Raw genomic sequence first — 22,067 nt, 5'->3', positions numbered from 1 at the left:
GACAAGGAGAGTGGCGGCAGGAGAGGTAAGTTACTTTATTATTTTACAGTCTGATCTGAGGTCTGATATGGAGGTCTAATGGTGGGTCTGGAGAGGTCTCACTGGGGGTCTGGAGAGGTCTAATGGGGGTCTGGTGGTCTGACTGGGGGGGTCTGGAGGTCTAATGGTGGATCTGGAAAGGTCTCACTGGGGGTCTGGAGAGGTCTCACTGGGGGTCTGGAGAGGTCTCAATGGGGGTCTGGAGAGGTCTATGGGGGGGTCTGGAGGTCTGACTGGGGGGGTCTGGAGAGGAATGACTGGGGGGTCTGGAGAGGTCTGACTGGGGCTCTAGAGGTCTGACTGGGGTCTGGAGGTCGAATGGGGGTCTGGAGGTCGAATGGGGGTCTGATTGGTCGTCTAGAGGTCTAATGGGGGTTTGATTGAGAGTCTGGAGGTCTGATGGGGTTCTAGAGGTCGGATATTGGGGTCTGGAGGTCTGATATAGTGGTCTGGAGGTCTAATGGGGTCTAGTGGTCTAATGGGTGTCTTATATGGGGGTTTGGAGGTCTATTGGGGTTCTAGAGGTCGGATATTGGGGTCTGGAGGTCTGATATAGTGGTCTGGAGGTCTAATGGGGGTCTAGTGGTCTAATGGGTGTCTTATATGGGGGTTTGGAGGTCTAATGGGGGTCTTATCTGAGGTCTGATATTGGGTCAGGGTCTTACTTGGAGGTCTAATGGGGGTCTGATATGAGGTCTAAAACTGGGGTCCAATATGGGGTCTGACATAGAGGTCTAAAGGGGGTTTGGTCTGAGATTGGGGGATCTCATTTAGGGTTTTTTAATGGGGGTCTGATCTGAAAGGAAGGGGGGATTTTTTTGTACTAGCGCACAATATAAAGGGGTGTTTTCTGTGTGGTACCAGTATTTTCAGGGGGACTGTTTCTGTAGGAAAGTATTGGGGAGCACAGTGGGCACAGTATTGGGGGTGGCAGGATGGGGTGTTGAGAAGGTGAGAAGGATGATGGAAAAGTAGGAAAGTAAGATGTCTGTTAAACTCTGCAGAGACGAGGCACTGCTGAAAGAAGTCACCATGACGGTCTGGTCTGACAGGAGAAGAAGAGGAAAGAGAATGTCTACATCAAAGAGAAGTCACTGGATGTAAGAGGTATATATGTGGGGCTGTATGACCCTGTATGTTCTGTAGCGCTGTATGTAATGTTTTCCAAGTATGTCTTTAAAGGGGTTGTCAGTTTTTTTTTTGTATGAGCGCTGCCTTCTCTGCTCTGTTTACCTGCTCATACCTGCAAATGCTACAGCGAGCAGGTGAACAGAACAGAGAAAGCAGCTCTTATATGAGCACTGCCCTCTCTTCAAACAGCTGATTGATGGGGGTGCCGGAGGACCCCGGCTGATCTGATATCCGTGACCTATCCTGAGGACATCAGTAGTAAAAAGAGGACAACCCCTTTAACAGTAGGACTGGAGGGAAGGGAAGGGGGGGAGGGCATTTCAATATTTGCCTCGGGCAGCAGAAAAGCTAGGTGCACCAGCGCTGAGTGAAGGGGGGAGGGGCCCAAGGTGAACTCTTGCACCATTCGCCTTTAGCTACGCCCCTGTTCATGACGTAAGCAGTTAGAGCAGTATTGATGTGATAAAAAATCCCAGTGGTTTCCGTTGGAGCTAAGGAAATGCAGTAGAGATAATTAAACACTCCTTGTGCCTGTTTTCTGTCTGTGCTTCCTGAGGAAATATTCCACAGCCGGAAACATGGAAATAACATACAATAAGTAAGGTGCATAGATAGAAAACGATAACATTTCATAATTCTTTGATAAGACAGATTCAAAGGGGACCTGTCAGCTTTCCTCACATCTGTGTTACTAAACACGTGCATTCCCCATGAAATAATGATCCTGGTGCATCTTTTCTTAGAGGTCTGCATTGTGCTGTTCCTTTGTTATTCCTCTTGGGAATGTATGAATACATTGAAAACTGGGTATTACCATTCCTCTTTAAATAGATTAGACGCCCCTACACGGAGTTCAACCAAGACATGGAAAGAACAGGGTAAAAACTGTCCAAACATTAGCCAAAATAAACCAAGTTTATTAAATTACACATATAATATCTCCCAACATGAATATACAAAAGAGAAGAGAAAGCGGGTGAAGATGGCATGGCCCGGCCACTACCGGGAACAGAGACAACACTTCCTCGATGCCAAAATAATTCATGTACAGCACATAGGGGGAGATTTATCAAACTGCTGTCCATAGCAACCAATCAGATTCCATATTTCATTTTCTCCAGCCAGTTCTACTTTACATCCGTTTTGATAAATCTCCCCCATAGTGACAAGAATACCTAATCAAAGTACCTCCCAGTGGTGTACCTTTCATGGAGGCAGACCACGTGACTGCTATGGGGCCTGGGAGGGGGGGGACGCCAATCTCCTTCTGTTCCCAACATGAAAACACAGCATTTTCTGGCAGCTGCCACTAGAGAGAGCGCAGTACAAAGAGATTTTGCAGCTTCCATTGCATTTAACGGTAACTGTGTAAATTACTGTGCATCAAGTTCCTCCACATGGTGGCTTCAGGCAGACACACTGCATGAGGAGGCAGAGGCGCAGATCTGTATGAGGGGATTTATCAATGTGCTTATGCCAATTGTCTGGTGTAAAGACATTGAGAAATAGGGTGTTTGCTATGAGCGGCATATTTATAAAGTGTTTGTTCCACTTTTTTTTTACATAGAAGTCATGTAAAGTGGGTAATTAAGATATTCCTCCAGTTTTCCAAAATTTTGATACTGTTAACCTGTCCTCAGGATAAGTCATCAGTATCTGATCTGTGGGGGTCCGAAACCTGGGACCCCCCGCTGATCAGCTGTTTGAGAAGGCACCGGCGCCCCTGAGAGTGCCGCGGCCTTTTCTGTGCTTACCAAGCACAGCGCTGTACATTGTATAGCAGTTGTGCTTGGTATGGATGGACTTCAATGGATCTGAGCGCAATACCAAGTACAGCTGCTATACATCTGATCGGCGGGAGTCCTGAGTGTCGGACCTCCACCGATCAGATACTGATGACCTATCCAGAGGTAGGGGGTCCGACACTCAGCGCTGTGTCCGAACACAGGGCTAATGTTCCTGATGCTGAAAAGATTTTAAATGGTTAACAATTATCAGCGCTGGCTCGACAATGTCAGTCTGTGTAGTGACACTCACCATTGACAAAAGGAATGGTAACGCCCAGTTGTCAAACCATACATTTACAGGAGGCATAACAGAGGAATGGCAAAATGAAGACTTCTAAGTTAAGATGTTCCAGAACTGCTGTACAAGTTATGAATGCAAGTGTTTGCTCAAACAGACATGTCAGGAAAAGCTGCTGATTAAATGGGTTGTGCCACTAATAACACTTATCCTCCATCTACAGGATAGGGGATAAATTTTTGATCATTGGGAGTCCAAGCTCTGGGACCCCAAGAAATCACTAGAACAGGTCTCCTCAAGTGCCGCTAAACTGCCTCATGAGAATGGAGTGGTGGTGGTGGTGCGCATGCGTATGGGGCTTTTGTGAGCACTGTACTCGGCAGTCCCATAGAAGTGAATGTAGTGGTGAACACGTATGCGCACCACGGCTCCATGCCCAAGAGGCCCTTGTGGACCCTTGTTCTCGTGATCGCTGTGGGTCTGATCTTTGACCTGTGAATAGGTAATGTGTTATTAAGTGGCACAACCCCTTTAGAGGTATTCTGTAATAATCAGGACAAGTCATGTTTTAACCCTGTTTGTTCTTATACAATCTGGTCCCCAAGCACAGGACAGCAGAAGATTAAGATCTTTTTCCAAATCTTAGCTATATGGGGAAGGATATTTCCATGATTCCTTTTTTCATACATGCCGACATCCCCGTTGTACTGTCCCATGTAGAGGATTACAAGGGGGCGTGACTGTGCAAATCAACATATAAAACAGTAATTTCTTTAAGGGATTGTCTTACTTCAACAAACAGCATTTGTCATGTAGAGAAAGTTAATACCAGGCACTTACTAATGTGTTGTGATTGTCCATATTGACTCCTTTGCTGGCTGGATTCATTTTTCCATCACATTATACACTGCTCATTTTGATGGTTACAACCACCCTGCAAACCAGCAGTGATGGTCGTGCATACACGCTATAGGACAAAGCCTATATCTCATCCTATAGTGTGCAAGCACGACCAGCTCTGCTGGATTGCAGGGTAGTCATAACCTCTGGAAATGAATCAAGCCAGTGAAGGAAGTAACATAGACAATCACAATACTTTAGTAAGTGCCTTGTAACTTTCTGTACTTGATAAATGCCATTTGCTGAAGTGAGAGAACCCCTTTAAGGCTCCATTCACACGTCCGCAACGTGTTTTGCGGATCCACGGATCCGCAAAACACGGAAAGCGGCAATATGCATTCCGCACATTGCCGGCACTAATAGAATATTCCTGTTCTTGTCCGCAATTGCGGACAAGAATAGGACATGTTCTATTTTTTTGCGGAACGGAAGTGCGGACCCGGAAGTGCGGATCCGCAATTCCGTGTCCGAGCAGCACATCGTGCTGCCCCATAGAAATGAATGGGTCCGCAATTCCGTTCCGCAAAATGCAGAACGAAATTGCGGACGTGTGAATAGACCCTAAGGGTCCATTCACACGTCCGTTGTTTCTTTCCTGATCTGTTCCGTTTTTTGCTGAACAGATCTGGACCAGATCTGGACCCATTCATTTTCAATGGGTCCTGAAAAAAAACGGACAGCTCAATGTCTGATTTTTTTTCAGGACCCATTGAAAATGAATGGGTCCAGATCTGGTCCAGATCTGTTCAGCAAAAAACGGAACAGATCAGCAAAGAAACAACGGACGTGTGAATGGACCCTAAGAGTGATGCTTATAATGTCCATGTCTTTGGGATTGTAATGAATGGACTAGGTATCACCCAATCTCCTAACAATAGTGGTTACCAGATTAGATTAGATTAAATACTTTTACTACAGAATATGTATTGTGGCGTTATCCCATGATATTGGAAGCCATAACTAGTGGATGCAGTAACTCCTATGTCTGCTACGTGTCTGCTGTAAAAGATTTCCATACTGAAACACATTACAAAAAAAAATGTATTTGCATAAAAAGCCAATAATCACAAAGTAAGACACAATGACCGACAATCTCATATGACAGAGTCTTAAGAAACGCTATTGCTTGTCCTACGCTCCTCGTGTCTGCAAGCTATTCCTCACACTATCCAGTTTAATGTTGTGCTGCTAATATATACATATGTACAATGCGTGCAATTTTAGAAACGCTGCTTTCAAATCTATCAATTTTTAGTGCAAAAGAACTTTTAGTAGGGGACTTCTCAGCATAATAGTGTTAGTGGTCCCCAACCCGTAGCTCTCCAAGTCCGGGAGTAGTAGTTTCACGATAACTGGTGAGGATGGGGTGGATTGCCCTAGATTATACTTCTTCTCACTAATGCGGATGACACGACAGAGGAGGGGCTGCACAGATCCCTAAGCTCTATCCCATGCCCACCAGCATCTGTAAACTAAGGGGGTTATTTAAGGCCGGCAGTTTAGACGCTGGTCTTAATACCCCTTTAGGTGGCGGTGGATGTGCCAATTTATGTAGTGGTTCCGGCCTCTACATAATTTAGGCATATCCACCGCCTGTCTAAATTTATGCCAGCTTCCTTTGCTGTCTAACATTTAGACCATTTTCTACACCTAAAACAGGCATAAAAGGTGACGTATATCTATTAGTAAATGACCCCCTAAATCCCTCAGTTCACAAATGAGAGTGGCGGACGATGGTGGGGGCCTGGACAGGAACATCAGCCCCACAAATTTACTAACATTTATGCCCAGAAACAGGTATTAAAAGAGGAATGAAAACTACTCCAGCCAGGGCCACTACTCCAGGCACATGGACTGCCGGAGGTGCACCTAATTTAGGACAAGGCCTTAGGCACTTCCTCCAGCAGCACAGGGGCTATCAAAGACTGGCGTACAAAACCGGTCTCTGATAAATGACCCCCATTATCTTTATTTACTAGTGAAACACCAGGAAGGACCCCAGAGAGGAGGCTTTTAACATCTATTGCGTACCCTCTGCAGCCCCCGTGAAATGAGCACAGCGGCAAGTCGCACATGCGCGAGGCCGCTCCATTCATTTCTATGGCAGTTCTGGAAATAGTCGATCGCTGTACACTTGTCTAAGGGTTGTGTCTGGCACTGCAGATCAGCTTTGTTGAAATTAATGGGGGTGGGTTGTAATACCACACAATTTGTGGACAGGTGTGGCATCATTTTATTATTATTTTTTTATGCCATTTAGTTTCACAAAGGCATAGGTGGAAATGTATCATTCCCTCTTTGCCAGTTTTCTGGTGTAAAAAACTTGCAAACCCCGTGTCAATGCCATTGCACCTAAATCTAGGGAAGGGGCGTGGCAAGGGGACAGGGCCACCGGCCCGGCGCATTTGTCTTCTTTTATACCAGTTTCGGCGTAAAAGAAGACTGAAATCTAACTCAACTACGAGCTGCCGTAGATTTCCGTATAGGCGCGCGGACTGCCGGAGGATACGTCTAATTGATGATGAGTCCTGCATCTTGCCATAAATTAGGTGCAGGGGATATCATAGACTGCCGTAAAATGACTCTCTAGTAAAATGCCAGGGAGGACGCTAGAGAAGAGGATTCAGGACCCTTTAACAAGCTGCAGTTAACTAGTAATCAGCTATTTGCTGTAACTATACTGTGTATGTGAGTATGTCTTATTTGTGTACCTTGTTTCCCTCTACAGAGAAGGTACAAGATACAGACGTCATGACGGTTTTTGCTTATGTGGAAGGCTTTTACTTTTATGTGTCTATTTAACAAGCCGTCTGACTTTTTCCATTTATTTGCCATTTAAGGGAGACGCGGATGGTATCTTTGTCTTGTGCTGGTGATACTCAGGCTCAGCGGTAGAATTCTCTGTACACATTCCACTGAAGTATAGAGACTTATGATATACAAATCCCAGCCTGCCCACCATAAATCCTGACACTTTATTAGATCTGGTCCTTTTTATAATCTGTGTGGGCGATGCCAGTGAAGTAAGTTTATTTGCCTAGTTTAGTGCAATTGGTCTCGTGCAGAATTCATACTGCTCTGTATAGGAAATCTGAGCGTTTCCAAAGGCTGTATTAGTGATATAATGCTGCTTTCTGCCAGCATTTTGTTTCAGGCAGTTATAGCTTAGAACTATAGTGCTTTTTCTTTTTTAAGCTAGGTGACCACATTTTTGAGTGTTCTACCACTTTACGCCTCATTAGCTTCATTGACAGTTTCAACGACCAGGGTTTAGATTTGCATCTGTCTACTGAAATAGCAATAAAGATCACACAATGAGACTCTAAAACCAAAAAGGCACCTTGTGAATAGTCTCTCTCTCTTACAATATAAGTCGATTACACTCTAAATGTTTGAACTGGTTACACAAAATACTGTAAGAGTTGTTTTTAGAGTCCTGTGTACGGAACCAAGGACACAAATCATCCAGACAGACAAGATGGTGGTCATCACTCCACTATGATGGTATCTTTCGGAGTGCCTCTGTTACTTTCATGCCTTCTCTATACTGTTAAGTCCCCTTTGATCAGTCTGGATGACTTACTGCTGATAGCTGTGCTAGGGGTCACTTTAAGCTTGTAGGCACTGCCTGGAGGATATGCAATGGAAAGCCGGTGGCCACCAGCTCCGCTAGCCCGTCGCTCATCATTAGTTTGCCTCTGCAAAAGAAAATGATTTGTCCTCTCATGTTCTCTGTTGGACCAGTTATCCCTCTCATAGGCTGGAGGTGGGGTAGGTCCCAGACCATCCCTGGAGCGACATTTTCCTTTCACCAGAATGTGCAGCAGTTCAGACAGACTGAGAATTGCAGAGATGATCCCTACCACAAAGTAGAATTGTAGAAAAATGGTCTTTTCTGTTGGTCTGGATACAAAACAGTCTACTGTGTTTGGGCAGGGTAAGCGCACACAAGCATACTCCGGGGATACTTTAAACCCATAGAGAAGCCATTGTCCTACCAGAAAACCCACCTCTGCCAGTATCCTCATCACCACATTGATGATGTAAAAAGTCCTTATGTGGCGTCCCCGCTGCTCAGACTTTAATTTAGATCTTATACTGGCTTGTCGTCCATGCTGAGCCTCCTCTTCTTCAGCAGCATCTCTTCCTATCTTGGCATTCTGGTGCATGGAATATATAACAAACAGCACTGCTGGAGCTGACAGCAGCACAATGTGGAAGACCCAGAATCGGTAGTGCGAGATGGGAAAAGCTTGGTCATAACACACCTGCCGACAACCAGGCTGCAAAGTGTTACACACAAATTCCTCCTGTTCATCTTCAAACATATCGCTGCCCACTGTGGCCAGAATCAGTATGCGGAAAATCAGCATCACCACCAGCCAGAATCGTCCCACCATGGGAGAATGCTCCTGCACTGCATCTAACAATGAGCTCAGGAAGCCCCACTCCCCCATGTCGAATCTTATTCTGGATGCTTGTTCTGCAGAGGACAAAATGACATTAACAGTATTAATACATCTTTTTATATTTGCAAATTCTTTCAATTCTAATATTTTATATATTATATTTTATTTACTTCCCAGAAACTGAGCTGATATTATCCACCAGAACAAAGACCATATTTCGATGGCTGCGATTATAACCTTAAATTGATCTACAATTCCAAATGTATTTATTAGATTTTTATATTTTATTTATATAGTTAATAATAAAATAATTTTATCATTATACTACGATTAAAGTAATAAGACCTAAATCTCTATTTCCCACATCAATATAGAACTGTAATTACTTAAATACAGTAGTAGTTTAATGGTTTCTCAACTGGACATATCCATATATGTAGATCTCACATCCACAAAATACACATGTTGTGTGGAAGCTGCAAATTGATGAACTAGAATGCATTGATTTCAGTGATACTGTCAACACTGATATTGCCAGTGAATGCTATTTTTATTATTTTTTATATCTTAACTGGGAATTCTAAAGAAACACAGTGTTGTGTTAGGTGAACACCAAGATGAAATATCATCACCCCAACATATAGATTTCTGACGGTACCATTAGTAATCTATTTTCTAAAATACAATTGCTTAATATGAACACACATGGAGTGAATAAACCATGAAAAACATATTAAAATATCTGTGTGTGTTAGTCAACATGTAGTTTGGGAGTATGTACAAAAATAAAAATTATATATATATATATATATATATATATATATATTTATTAGCATATTTATATATTTTTATATATATATATATATATATATATATATATATATATATATATACACAGTACAGACCAAAAGTTTGGACACACCTTCTCATTCAAAGAGTTTTCTTTATTTTCATGACTATGAAGGCATCAAAACTAGGATTTAACACATGTGGAATTATATACATAAACAAGTGTGAAACAACTGAAAATATGTCATATCCTAGGTTCTTCAAAGTAGCCACCTTTTGCTTTGATTACTGCTTTGCACACTCTTGGCATTCTCTTGATGAGCTTCAAGAGGTTGTCATCTGAAATGGTCTTCCAACAGTCTTGAAGGAGTTCCCAGAGATGCTTAGCACTTGTTGGCCCTTTTGCCTTCACTCTGCGGTCCAGCTCACCCCAAACCATCTCGATTGGGTTCAGGTCCGGTGACTGTGGAGGCCAGGTCATCTGGCGCAGCACCCCATCACTCTCCTTCATGGTCAAATAGCCCTTACTTTCAAAGTTTTCCCAATTTTTCGGCTGACTGACTGACCTTCATTTCTTAAAGTAATGATGGCCACTCGTTTTTCTTTACTTAGCTGCTTTTTTCTTGCCATAATACAAATTCTAACAGTCTATTCAGTAGGACTATAAGCTGTGTATCCACCTGACTTCTCCTCTACGCAACTGATGGTCCCAACCCCATTTATAAGGCAAGAAATCACACTTATTAAACCTGACAGGGCACACCTATGAAGTGAAAACCATTTCAGGGGACTACCTCTTGAAGCTCATCAAGAGAATGCCAAGAGTGTGCAAAGCAGTAATCAAAGCAAAAGGTGGCTACTTTGAAGAACCTAGAATATTACATATTTTCAGTTGTTTCACACTTGTTTGTTATGTATATAATTCCACATGTGTTAATTCATAGTTTTGATGCCTTCAGTGTGAATCTACAATTTTCATAGTCATGAAAATAAAGAAAACTCTTTGAATGAGAAGGTGTGTCCAAACTTTTGGTCTGTACTGTATATATATATATATATATATATATATATATATATATAATGTCATAGTTTATGATTTTCACATCAAACTATAAATACAAGTTCATTTCTGTACATACCCCAAAGATATATTTTCATTTGTGGCCCACAAAATAGGATTTAAACCTTGAGCATTACTTAAGTGTATATATACCTTTTCTGGCTTGCATGGAGATCTATCATAAAGACCATACATACAGAGATACAAAAGAGAATAGAATCAGTTAAGACCCCGAATTTTACAGTAAATGTTATAATGCATTTCTATGTTGGTTATAATTCAGATCTGAGGTTAGAATTTTAGGCTCCCTTTACTTTTTAATCTTTGAATGCCAATTCAGGTGAATTAGCATGTTTCACATATGTGCACCATTATAAAAGTTGTTAGTACATGTCTGATTATAGTTAGAGGTGTATGTTGGCTATCTCTCTACAAGGAACTTGTTACATGTGATTGTCTCAGTAATGGTTATCCACATCCCAGCTTGTGGATGCAGCAGGTGATGCTTCGCTGATCCCTGTGGTTTGGAAGGGGTTAATGTTGTAGTTGTGCAGCACTGTCCCACTCTCCCAGACTGATACAAGATAAGAAAGTCTACATTTAGCGCATACCTCTCAACTGTCTTGCTGAGGCATCAAGCACAGCTTTGTCCACCCTTCACTTGGTGGGGACAATGGCGGGTAAACTGTAGAGAAGATGATGTTGGAAACTGGAAGTTAAATGGTTAATCAGTGTCATATACTCAGTATAAACTAATAAGCTTCTCACCTCTACCTAATACACATACACTACAATACATATCTCTCATCTCCAACTAATACACAAAAACCTAGGTACATACCTCTCCATCTAATATACAGACACTATGATACATACCTCTCTAATACACAGACACTATGATACATACCTCTCCATCTAATACAGACACTATGATACATACTTCTCCATCTAATATACAGACTCTATGATACATACCTCTCCATCTAACACAGACACTATGATACATACCTCTCCATCTAATACACAGACACTATGAGACATACCTCTCTAATACACAGACACTATGATACATACCTCTCCATCTAACACAGACACTATGATACATACCTCTCCATCTAATATACAAACACTATGACACATACCTCTCCATCTAATATATAGACACTTTGTACATACCTCTCCATCTAATACAGACACTATGATACATACCTCTCCATCTAATACAGACACTATGATACATACCTCTCCATCTAACACAGACACTGATACATACCTCTCCATCTAATACAGACACTATGATACATACCTCTCCTTCTAATATACAGACACTATGATACATATCACTCCATCTAATACACAGACACTATGATACATACCTCTCCATCTAATATACAGACTCTATAATACATACCTCTCCATCTAATACACAGGCACTATGATACAAACCTCTCCATCTAATACACAGACACTATGATACATACCTCTCCATCTAATACACAGACACTATGATACATACCTCTCCATCTAATACAGACACTATGATACATATCACTCCATCTAATACACAGACACTATGATACATACCTCTCCATCTAATACACAGACACTATGATACATACCTCTCTAATACACAGACACTATGATACATACCTCTCCATCTACTATACATTCACTATGATACATACCTCTCTATCTAATATACATTCACTATGATACATACCTCTCCATCTAACACAGACACTCTGATACATACCTCTCCATCTAATATACAGACACTATGATACATACCTCTCTAATACACAGACACTATGATACATACCTCTACATCTAATACACAGACACTATGATACATACCTCTCCATCTAATACACAGACACTATGATACATACCTCTGTAATACACAGATACTATAATACATATCACTCCATCTAATACAGACACTATGATGCATACCTATCCACCTAATAGACAATAAGATACATACCTCTCCATCTAATACACAGATACTATGATACATACCTCACTGATACATACTTCTCCATCTAATACACAGACACTGATACATACCTCTCCATCTAATATACAGACACTATGATACATACCTATCCACCTAATACACAGACACCAAGATACATACCTCTCCATCTAATACAGACACTATGATACATACCTCTCCATCTAATACACAGATACTATAATACATATCACTCCATCTAATACACAGACACTATGATGCATACCTATCCACCTAATAGACAATAAGATACATACCTCTCCATCTAATACACAGATACTATGATACATACCTCTCCACCTAATACATAGACACCAAGATAAATTACTTACCTCTCCACCTAATACACAGACACCAAGATACATACCTCTCACCTCCATCTAATGCAGGCACCAAGATACTTTACATACGGTACCTCACCACCTGATACTATACACAGACATGAAGATACATACCTCTCTATCTAATACACAAACACTAAGATATATACTTCACACCTTTTTCTCATACACAGACATTACATACTTCTCCCCTCCACCTTTTACACAGACACACCAAGATACATAGCTCTTCCTTTCTCATAATAGAGAAACCGAGATAGATACGTTTTACCTCTTGAATAAAATACACATCCAATCTAATACACAGACATTGGGATAAAACTTTCTACCCTTCATGATGCAAACAACATACTTCTTCCTAAGGCAACATTCACATGATTGCGGATCCGCAAAATACAGATACCGTCTGTGAGCCGTCTGCTTTTTTCTTGGACCCATTGACTTCAGTGGGTCTCTGGTCCGCATTTTGCAGACAATAATAGGACATATTATATATAATTTGTGGTATGGGCATACAGATGCGGACAGCACACTGATGGTATCCGTATTTGGCAGACCACAAAATGTATACAGTCGTGTGAATGTAGCCTCATACCCAGACACAAAGTTACATACCTATCAGCCATTTCTAGTGAACTGACACCAGATCATATATCACTCACCACCTTCTTATAGTATCAAGATACGTATCTCTCTTTTCCATCACATATACAGACACTATCAAAGATACATACCTCTACTTAATGTCCAAGAATTAAGATACATACCTCTCCTCCTAATAGACAAAAACCATGATAGATACCTCTCCTAGTTCACAGACACCAAGATACCGTACATACCGCTCCCTAATACACAGACAAAAAAATACATACTTATTCCTAATACAAAAACATTAAGATGCAGACCTCTAAAGTAATATTTCCAAAGCATGGTTCCCTGACATGCGGATTTTAGTCTTTTCAAAGTTTTCGAGGGACAAGCAAAACAGAAACAAATCTTGGAGAAACTATTTGACTGGATCATTTCCTGCTCCTCAGAGGTAGGAATCCCCCAGGAGTAGTAATAATTCAGGGATTTTCCCATGGTAATAAGTTTGGTATTTACTGCTCTAAAGATGAATTTATGTATATTCAATCCTATCGTTAAAAAAGTCCAGTATGACCACTAGCATGATGTTCTCCTTCCACTAGATAATACCATAGGGATCGGTTTTATGTATGGAAGACAAATTTACCAACAATGAAACTGTTATCATTGATAGTTTTGAGCTTTTTCACTCGGAGATTATTCTTATGAAGATATTCACAATGTAACAATAATTTTGATTTCTAAACCAGTTCTAACCTTCTCCCAATACACAAATATCTTACCTCAACCCAATACACACATACCAGAATGGTTACACCACCCCATCTTTTAATACACACACTAAGACACATTCATGTCCCCTCATAATACACATGCACAAAGATAACCATTTCCCATGTCATCCTAACACAGGGCCACCAGGATACATAAAACCATGATCCATATCCCCTCATAATACACAGATACCACTATATATGCTCTTATCTCATCCTAACACAGAGCCTTCAAGATACATAAATCTCCTCCTTGATAGATAGACACCATGATAGATATATGTTTCTTTCTCCTAATACATAGACAAGATAATATGGTAATTCTCCTGTTATAATACACAGGCAACAAGATAAATACCTCTCCATCTAATACATCAGCATCAAGATACATACCCCTCCACCTAATACCCAGACACCAGGATACATGCCTCTCCACCTTATACAGAGATAAATGGTAATGATATGTTCAGTTCTCCTAATACATAGACAAGACACACAAATCAACACCAAGATAAATACCGCTCTTCACCTTCACGTGTATCAGCACTAGATATATACCTCTTACTCTCCCTAATACCCAAACTACACAAGATACATATCCCTACCTTCTGTCTAATACACATACACACCCCACGATATGTTCTTTCACTTTCTTGTGTTACAGACCCCTGTATAATTTAACAATCTTCTTTAGATTCATACATTTCCTACACTGGCACAAATGTACTAACCATCTGTTTCCACACAATAATATCTCCAACTACACAGAGAAACCACGCATGTAAACTATAGGGACACCAGTTCAATAACCTCTCTATATAAAACAGCAGTTTTATAATACTGTCCATTCCTGACACTGCAATACTTAGCACAATATGTTCCAATAAATATCCCAAACTGTGATCTTCTGTTGGCTCTTCAAAATCTGGACTTACCTACATATTAGAGTATACATGACGGAAAACTTTGCCTTTCCCAGCAGTGCACGCTTATAGCCTGGAGCTTTCAGAGCAACTTTCACTTCATTTTCCCTGGACAGTATCAGGATGAAGTGATATTTAGGCTCTGTCTGACCCCACCTCCCTTAAAGGGACATCTTACTATGTGCATACAAGCTCAGTCTACTGCTTCATGGTAGGACTGCTCTGCATGTAGAACTACAAGTGTTTACATAAGGCTCAGAGTTCATTCTTCAACCCACTGACTCTCATATATACACTGGTGTCTCCATAAAGAAATGTCTGTTTTCCTAGCTCAAAGATAATACAACTTCCATCATATAACAAAAAAAAAAATTGGGGAGTATATTGTCAAACCTAAAATAATGCTCTCATGCAGAGATCCTTGAATGGTTAAAATAAAGAATTGAATTAATCCCACTCAATGAAAGTCACTTCCAGGTAATAAAGCAGAATTCAACTTCTATTCACATTGCTCCTGTGCAATAACTTCTCTTCTGAGATAAACTCACTCCACGCCTTACCTGTCTTCAGTTTTAGGGACAGGAAGTAGCTGGTTGACTGCTACTTCTTGTCAGCCATCTTAACTGTCACCTTGTGATTTAGAGGGTCCTTCTTTATTAGGTCACCCTGGCAGTCAATGAACAATCGAGTTGGCAGCCTGAGATATAAGGGAATGACACAAAAGTAATTGGGTTTCGGTCAACTCTATCAAAATATGGTATAGATTCCATCTATACTGCTTTATAATATGGTAAACCCTGGTAATTTTGATGACCAGTCTTAGATATGTTGGAAGCAATTAAGAAGACCTAACACTAGGCAGCTACCCTGAATCATTTTAAAATGTCCCCCCATTGCTAGTTTTGGAAAATTTAGAAGTCTGCAGTGTGGCCTCTATGAAAGGTAAATTGTACACCATTCTCCTTTGAGATTAGTTTTAGTTGGGCTCACCACCTCCCTAAAGAGCAAAGATATATGAACTGGTTGTAATGGCATGTCCTGGTCACCATATGTGATCAATATAGGTGGTCATTAAACCACCATCAGACCTCTTGACATGTCAATACCATCCTTTCATTTTTTCTTAATAGTTTGCAGAATGTCAACATATTAGAGAATCTGAGTCCTATCATTGTACTAGTGCATATATTCGGCTATTCATGGCTTGTGTTACATCAGAATATTAGATCTTTATGGTGGTATGAAGTCATTGCCTGATTTGACTTTTGAAAAGCCATTCAGTCATGCAATCACACTGAACAAGATAATGTTAATGTAACAGCGGCTGCTGTATGCCACTGTTCCCCCGCTCATCGCCACGGCCCCAGGCACTGTGCTCACCGGTGACCTGTGGTCGGTGCTTCCAATTTCACCTCTGCGGTCCTGGGCTCTGTGTCTGTAGGTGGTATTGCTTTTGAGGATTCCGCTCCACAGCTTCCACTCAGCCTTGGACACAGCCTGAGTTCGGCTGGTTTCATATTACACTGCTATAAGGGCGGACCGCATCACTCCCTGGGTTGTGTGGGTTAGGTCAGGTGACCTCGCTGACCAACCCTGGCTCTCCTGCAGGTATTTAAGTGGCTCGGCCCTCTTCCCAGCTGCCTAGGTGTCAAGGTTCTTGAGTTTGCTGGTTCCTGATACTCTCGTGTGCTCCTGATTTGTACTTCATTCCTGGACTCTGCTTATCGTCTGATGCCTGCTTGCATTGTCTCTCTTGTTGCTGACCTGTACCTGCCTTGACCTTTTGCCTGTCTGACTACGCCTCTGCCTCATCCTTCGGTACTGCACTGTTGCTCCTGGTAATGATTACATGTGTACTTCTGGTACCTACCCAGGTATCTCCTGGCCCGCCTGGACCAGCTGCCACTGACTCAGAGATTCCTCTGGAGTAGCCCCTGACAGCTACCCTAACGGCTCAAGTCTGTCCTCACCATCTGAGGCTCTAGTGAAAACCATGTAGTTGCTTAGACATGCCCCTCCAGAGTATAGCCAGTTAGTGGCATAGTGGGTTCACACCCGCTGATCCGTGACAGTTAAAAGTGCCCCCCCAAAAATCTAAAGGAACATTTTAGCAAGAGATTTTTGTATCAGGATAAACATTTGTGCCATGAACATGTTATTTATATGGCAGATCAAAGATCAGTTTTCTGTAATTGTCTTGTCCAAAGACTGGAAGAAGAATTTCTGAAAGTTTAAGAGTTTGTGGTGTTGTCATTTCCTCATAAGCTCAATGGTAATAACAGTTTTCCTGCAAACCCTTCCCGTGACTACCACCTTTGTACCTATTACTGTCAGTAGTCCCTGAAGCTATGACCAAGCCACAGCTTGATTCCTTCCTAAGAACTTCTGAAAATCGTGTTCTATGTCTTAAAGAGAGTTTGTGCCAAAGAACACTGTCTAGAGATTGCTTGAAGCGGATGTTTTTCTTTTGTCAGGAATTCACATTCTTTCATACAATGGTCAAGACCCAGTTTCATAATGGCTGTACTTCACTTTCATGCTGCTTTCTATCTGTGGTATTGTAACCAGTTTTGTAGATCTAATGCCAGCTGTTTGTATGGGAAGGATGAGCCAGAAGACTTCCACCTTACACCTTTGCACTCCATTGCCTATATCCAAAGCTCTGCAAATATGGAAATATTCTCAGCTTTCTCAAATAATAAAAACAGCACTATTTGTCTACATCATTATGTTCTATGAAAGACAAGGTCAATGGTTTGGCAGAAGAGGCAACTTTCTGAGAAGCAACTGAAGATACAAGTCTAGAATAAAGTGCAAACGTTAACACCATAAGAAGTTAATAGAAGAAGATGATGATATGAATAGATACTATTAAAATATGATTGAGAAGCCTGAAGACCCAAACACAAGACAGTATATTTTTGGGAATTGAAGAAGACTTGGTGAGAAGCCTGATGACCCAAACACAAGAAAGGACATTTTCTAGCTAAAGCAGACTTGGTGGCAATTAAGAGTCTTTACTTTGTTGAAACCAACTTGAAAGACTAAATGCAACCAATGACAAGATATAAATGGAGTTTGAATGATCTATGAGTTTTTGCATGAGTACTAAGTTTCCTCCCACATGCAAAAAACATACTGTTAGGTTGTCTTTGAGATAAGGAAATTAGACGGTAAGCCCCACTGTGGACAGGGACTTAGGGACTTGTGGGAAGGCAATTATAATGCAGTAGGCAATATCAGGTCATGACTGGTATTCTATGGCTGTATGGAACAGGAAGAGGCCTTCTGAGATGGGTATGCAGTGAGCCCCAAACAAGCTGGTGCTGATGAAGTGTTGTGTCATGGTGTACTCCCTCAGGCTGTTGCTACCTCGGGAAATGTCCAGTGGAAATGTTGTAATAAAGAATGAGGCCAGAATTAAATGTATAAAAGTTTCTTTTAGGCCCATTCAGACGGCAGTAGTGCTTTGCGGAACCGCAAATTGCAGATCCGCAAAACACGGATACCGGCCATGTGCGTTCCACAATTTGCGGACCGCACATGGCTGCAACTATAATAGAAAATACCTATTCTCTGGACAAGAATAGGACATGTTCTATCTTTTCCGCAGAGCCGCAGAACGGAACCACGGATGCAGACAGCACACGGTGTGCTGTCCGTATTTTTTGCGGCCCTATTTTTTACGGCCGTCTGAATGAGCCCTTACTGAGTGCAAAGTAGAACATCAAATATATTCAATAGCAGCTGATTTCTTCTTAGGAGCAGGAGCTCTACAGGTTGCTTCCTCTTCCCTCTGTGGCTATACAAGAACTCCCCCTTCTGGCAGGAAGCAGGACTAGCCCATTCTGAGCAAGAGGGGAGGAACAAGGTGGTTAGCCCTGTGTTCCTTGCCAATGATTGCCATCCATTCCCTACTGGAAGATATGGCCAAATAACGAAAATACATAACAATACAAACTATATACATGTTGTCCAGGATTTGAAAAACATGTCTCCCTTTTTCTAAAAACAGCACCACATCTATCCATGGGTTATATCTGGTACAATAGCTCAGCTCTCTTGAAGTGAATGGGGCTGTGCCCCAGTATCAGATCAAACCTCTGGTGTAGGGTTGTAGTTTTTTTTTTTTTTCTCTTGAGAAAAATGGTTCTAGGTTCTCAAATTCTTGACAACCTCTTTAAAACTTTTCCCCAAAAAGGTTAATGTACTGTTACATGGGGTTAAATGCCATAATTCTAAATAACTATAGATTTGGCGTTAAACAGAAATGGTTTTCAATGTATCAGGAACAATATGTCCAACAGGAGCATAAATCTCAATTCAAAGTGAGCTGAGACAGTAACACTATAATGCTTCCCTATCTGGGCCTCCTGGACGTATATTCCCAGCAAAAAATCTGCAAGATATAAACAGTGTCTTCATTAGCCTGACATCTTCACTGGCACTGAGTCATCTTTAAGCAGGGCCACGCAGAAAGCTACAAGCTTAGAGCTGCAGAACTGTTTGAGAGATGTAAGTACTATGTATGGTGACCACATAGATGTAGTACTGCCATTATATGGCAGACATAATGTAAAGATGATGTAATGGAGCCATTTCACAACAAATGTGGGGATTGAGTAGGCAGTGCATCAGCATCAGCCACCAGGACCGGCTTATTAATAATTTCAAAGAATGTATTAAAGCAGTTTTCCACCCTCTAAGATGCCTATATTGCCTTAAATCACTAAAAATAACAGAATGTAATTTGAATTTCATGCCAAATCATTTGGAAAAGAGTAACAAGACTGCAGAATCAGACTGCACAAGCTGGTTATTTTTTGGTTGTAACAATGGAGGCAGAACCGTCTGCATACGTGTTGTATACAAAGAGCGGTAGAATATTTTGAATATGCTTTGGGACAATAACGGAAATTATTTCAAAGCAGGATGTACGCTTTAAGGCTAAACTAAAGTTTTATTCATATAAATACCTAATCCTATTAACAGATATGGGTATATCCTATACCCTAATATCTCATGTGCTATCAGTGGAAGTGGTATATAGGGGGGTTTCTGTACTGTAATATTGATGGCTTCTTGGTGGGGGTTTAACCTCTGACATCCCTGACGATCAGGGGAATAAAAGAGTCAGTGACATTGTGACCCCTTAATTGTTGACGAGGAAGCACTCCCTACGTACAACACATTCGGAAAGTCTGTAGACCCTTTCACTTTTTCACATTTTATGTTGCAGCCTTGTGAAGAAAAAAAAAAAATCACGTTTTCCCCCATCATTCTACACTCAATACCCCATAATGAGAAAGCAAAAGCAGAATGTTTGAAACCTTTGCTAATTTATTGACAAAGAAAAACTGAAATCTTGCATTGACATAAGTTGACACTTTACTCGGGACTTAGTTGAAGTAGCTTTGGCAGCAATTACAGCCTCCAGTCTTCTTGGGTATGATGCCAGAAGGTTTGCACACCTGGATTTGGGGACTTTCTACCATTCTTCTCTGCAGATTCTCTCAAATTCTATCAATCTGGATGGGGATTGTTGGTCAACAGCCATTTTCAGGTTTCTCCACAGATGTTCGATTGTGTTCAAGTCAGGGCTCTGACAACTCAAGGACATTTACAGAGTTGTCCCTAAGCCACTCATGTGTTGTCTTGGCTGTGTGCTTAGGATCATTGAATTTTTTGAAAGGTAAATCTTCGACCCAGTCCGAGGTAAGAACACTCTGGATCAAGTTTTCATTAAAGGGGTTGGTCACTTTCTGGCTACTGTTGACTAGTGTATTTGTAAGATGATTATATGACACTTACTAATATAGCCTTTGTTGAAATTCTGCACCATTTTTTATATTCTGTAAGGTATGTCCACTTGTTTACCAAGCCTTTTGTGCTGTCCACACAGAGGCCCTGTCCATAAGATGGATGCTGATGGAGGGTCATGTGACCAGGCAAATCACCTCCATTTGATGTCTCCTCCATTTAAATACACTGCACTTGCACATGTTGGGAGTTCACTGCAGGTGCAGTGTGTTTGAATGGAGGAGACATCACATGGAGGTGATTTGCCTTGTCACATGATCCTCCATCAGTGGCCATATTATGGACAGGATATCTTTGTGGACAGCACAAGGGACTTGGCCAATAAGAGAGAATATCTTATGAAAATAGAAAATGGTGCAGAATATCAACAAAGTATATATTAGCAAATGCCCTATAGTCATATTACAAACACATTGGTCAAAAATAGCCAGAAAGTGGCCAACCCCTTTAAGAATATCTTTGTATGTTTGCATCTCAATAAATTAGAATAACATTAAAAAGTTAATTTATTTCAGTAATTCAATTCAAAAAGTAAAACTGATATATTCTATAGATTGTATATACAGAGTGATCTATTTCAAGTGTTTATTTCTTTTAATGTTGATGATTATGGCTAATGAAAACCCAAAAGTGAAAATTAGAATATTGTGAAAAAGTTCAATGTTGTGGACTCATGGTGTCACACTCTAATCAGCTAATCAACACAAAACACCTGCAAAGATCTCCTAAGCTTTTACATGGTCCCTTGGTGTTGTTCAGTAGGCTACACAGTCATGGGGAAGATTGCAGAAAACAGCCTGCTGGAGCTCTCTGGATCCGGCATTGCTGGATGTTACCGGAATGCGTGCAGGCCCCAATGACTGTAATGGGGTCTGGCAGAGATCTGGTCGCTACCTGGCAAAGAACTCCTAACAGCAGTGTGAAACAGGCCTTACAGTGTTGGAAAACCCCTTTAACCATCACCATCAATGTTCTCAATGGATTCAAGACTACCTGTACATGGTGCGATCTAATGAATTCCCTTTCCTGTGCAGAGAAAAATCTAATCTTTACAAAATTTAATCACCCTGGGAAAATTTGCGATGTTCCCTATGTATTAGTGGCCAGTACATAGGTATATACACTCACCTAAAGAATTATTAGGAACAACATACTAATACGGTGTTGGACCCCCTTTTGCCTTCAGAACTGCCTTAATTCTACGTGGCATTGATTCAACAAGGTGCTGATAGCATTCTTTAGAAATGTTGGCCCA

The 22,067-nt window shown here is 41.1% G+C and overlaps 1 protein-coding gene across 16 annotated transcripts; it reads right to left on the bottom strand.

Moving 5' to 3' along the window:
• Positions 1-4,882: 4,882 nt before the first annotated feature.
• Positions 4,883-15,150, bottom strand: GJD3 (gap junction protein delta 3). Of its 16 annotated transcripts, none has more exons than XM_040435066.1 (5): positions 15,005-15,150; positions 13,476-13,553; positions 10,965-11,062; positions 10,507-10,528; positions 4,883-8,578 (listed from the first exon to the last, which is right to left on the bottom strand). In XM_040435066.1, the coding sequence occupies exons 4-5, from the start codon at positions 10,520-10,522 to the stop codon at positions 7,638-7,640; spliced, it is 957 nt and encodes a 318-aa protein (XP_040291000.1). In that variant the 5' UTR covers positions 10,523-10,528; positions 10,965-11,062; positions 13,476-13,553; positions 15,005-15,150; the 3' UTR covers positions 4,883-7,637. The 16 variants fall into 16 exon arrangements, with proteins under 16 accessions (XP_040291000.1, XP_040290999.1, XP_040291007.1 ...); XM_040435065.1 differs by having other exon boundaries at positions 10,965-11,038; XM_040435073.1 differs by having other exon boundaries at positions 15,009-15,108.
• Positions 15,151-22,067: the final 6,917 nt, after the last annotated feature.

Source organism: Bufo bufo, chromosome 6, assembly GCF_905171765.1.
Source record: "Bufo bufo chromosome 6, aBufBuf1.1, whole genome shotgun sequence".
NCBI classification, from domain to species: Eukaryota; Metazoa; Chordata; class Amphibia; order Anura; family Bufonidae; genus Bufo; species Bufo bufo.
The sequence above is the reverse complement of the archived record's forward strand: the minus strand, read 5'-3'. Positions and strand labels throughout refer to the sequence as shown.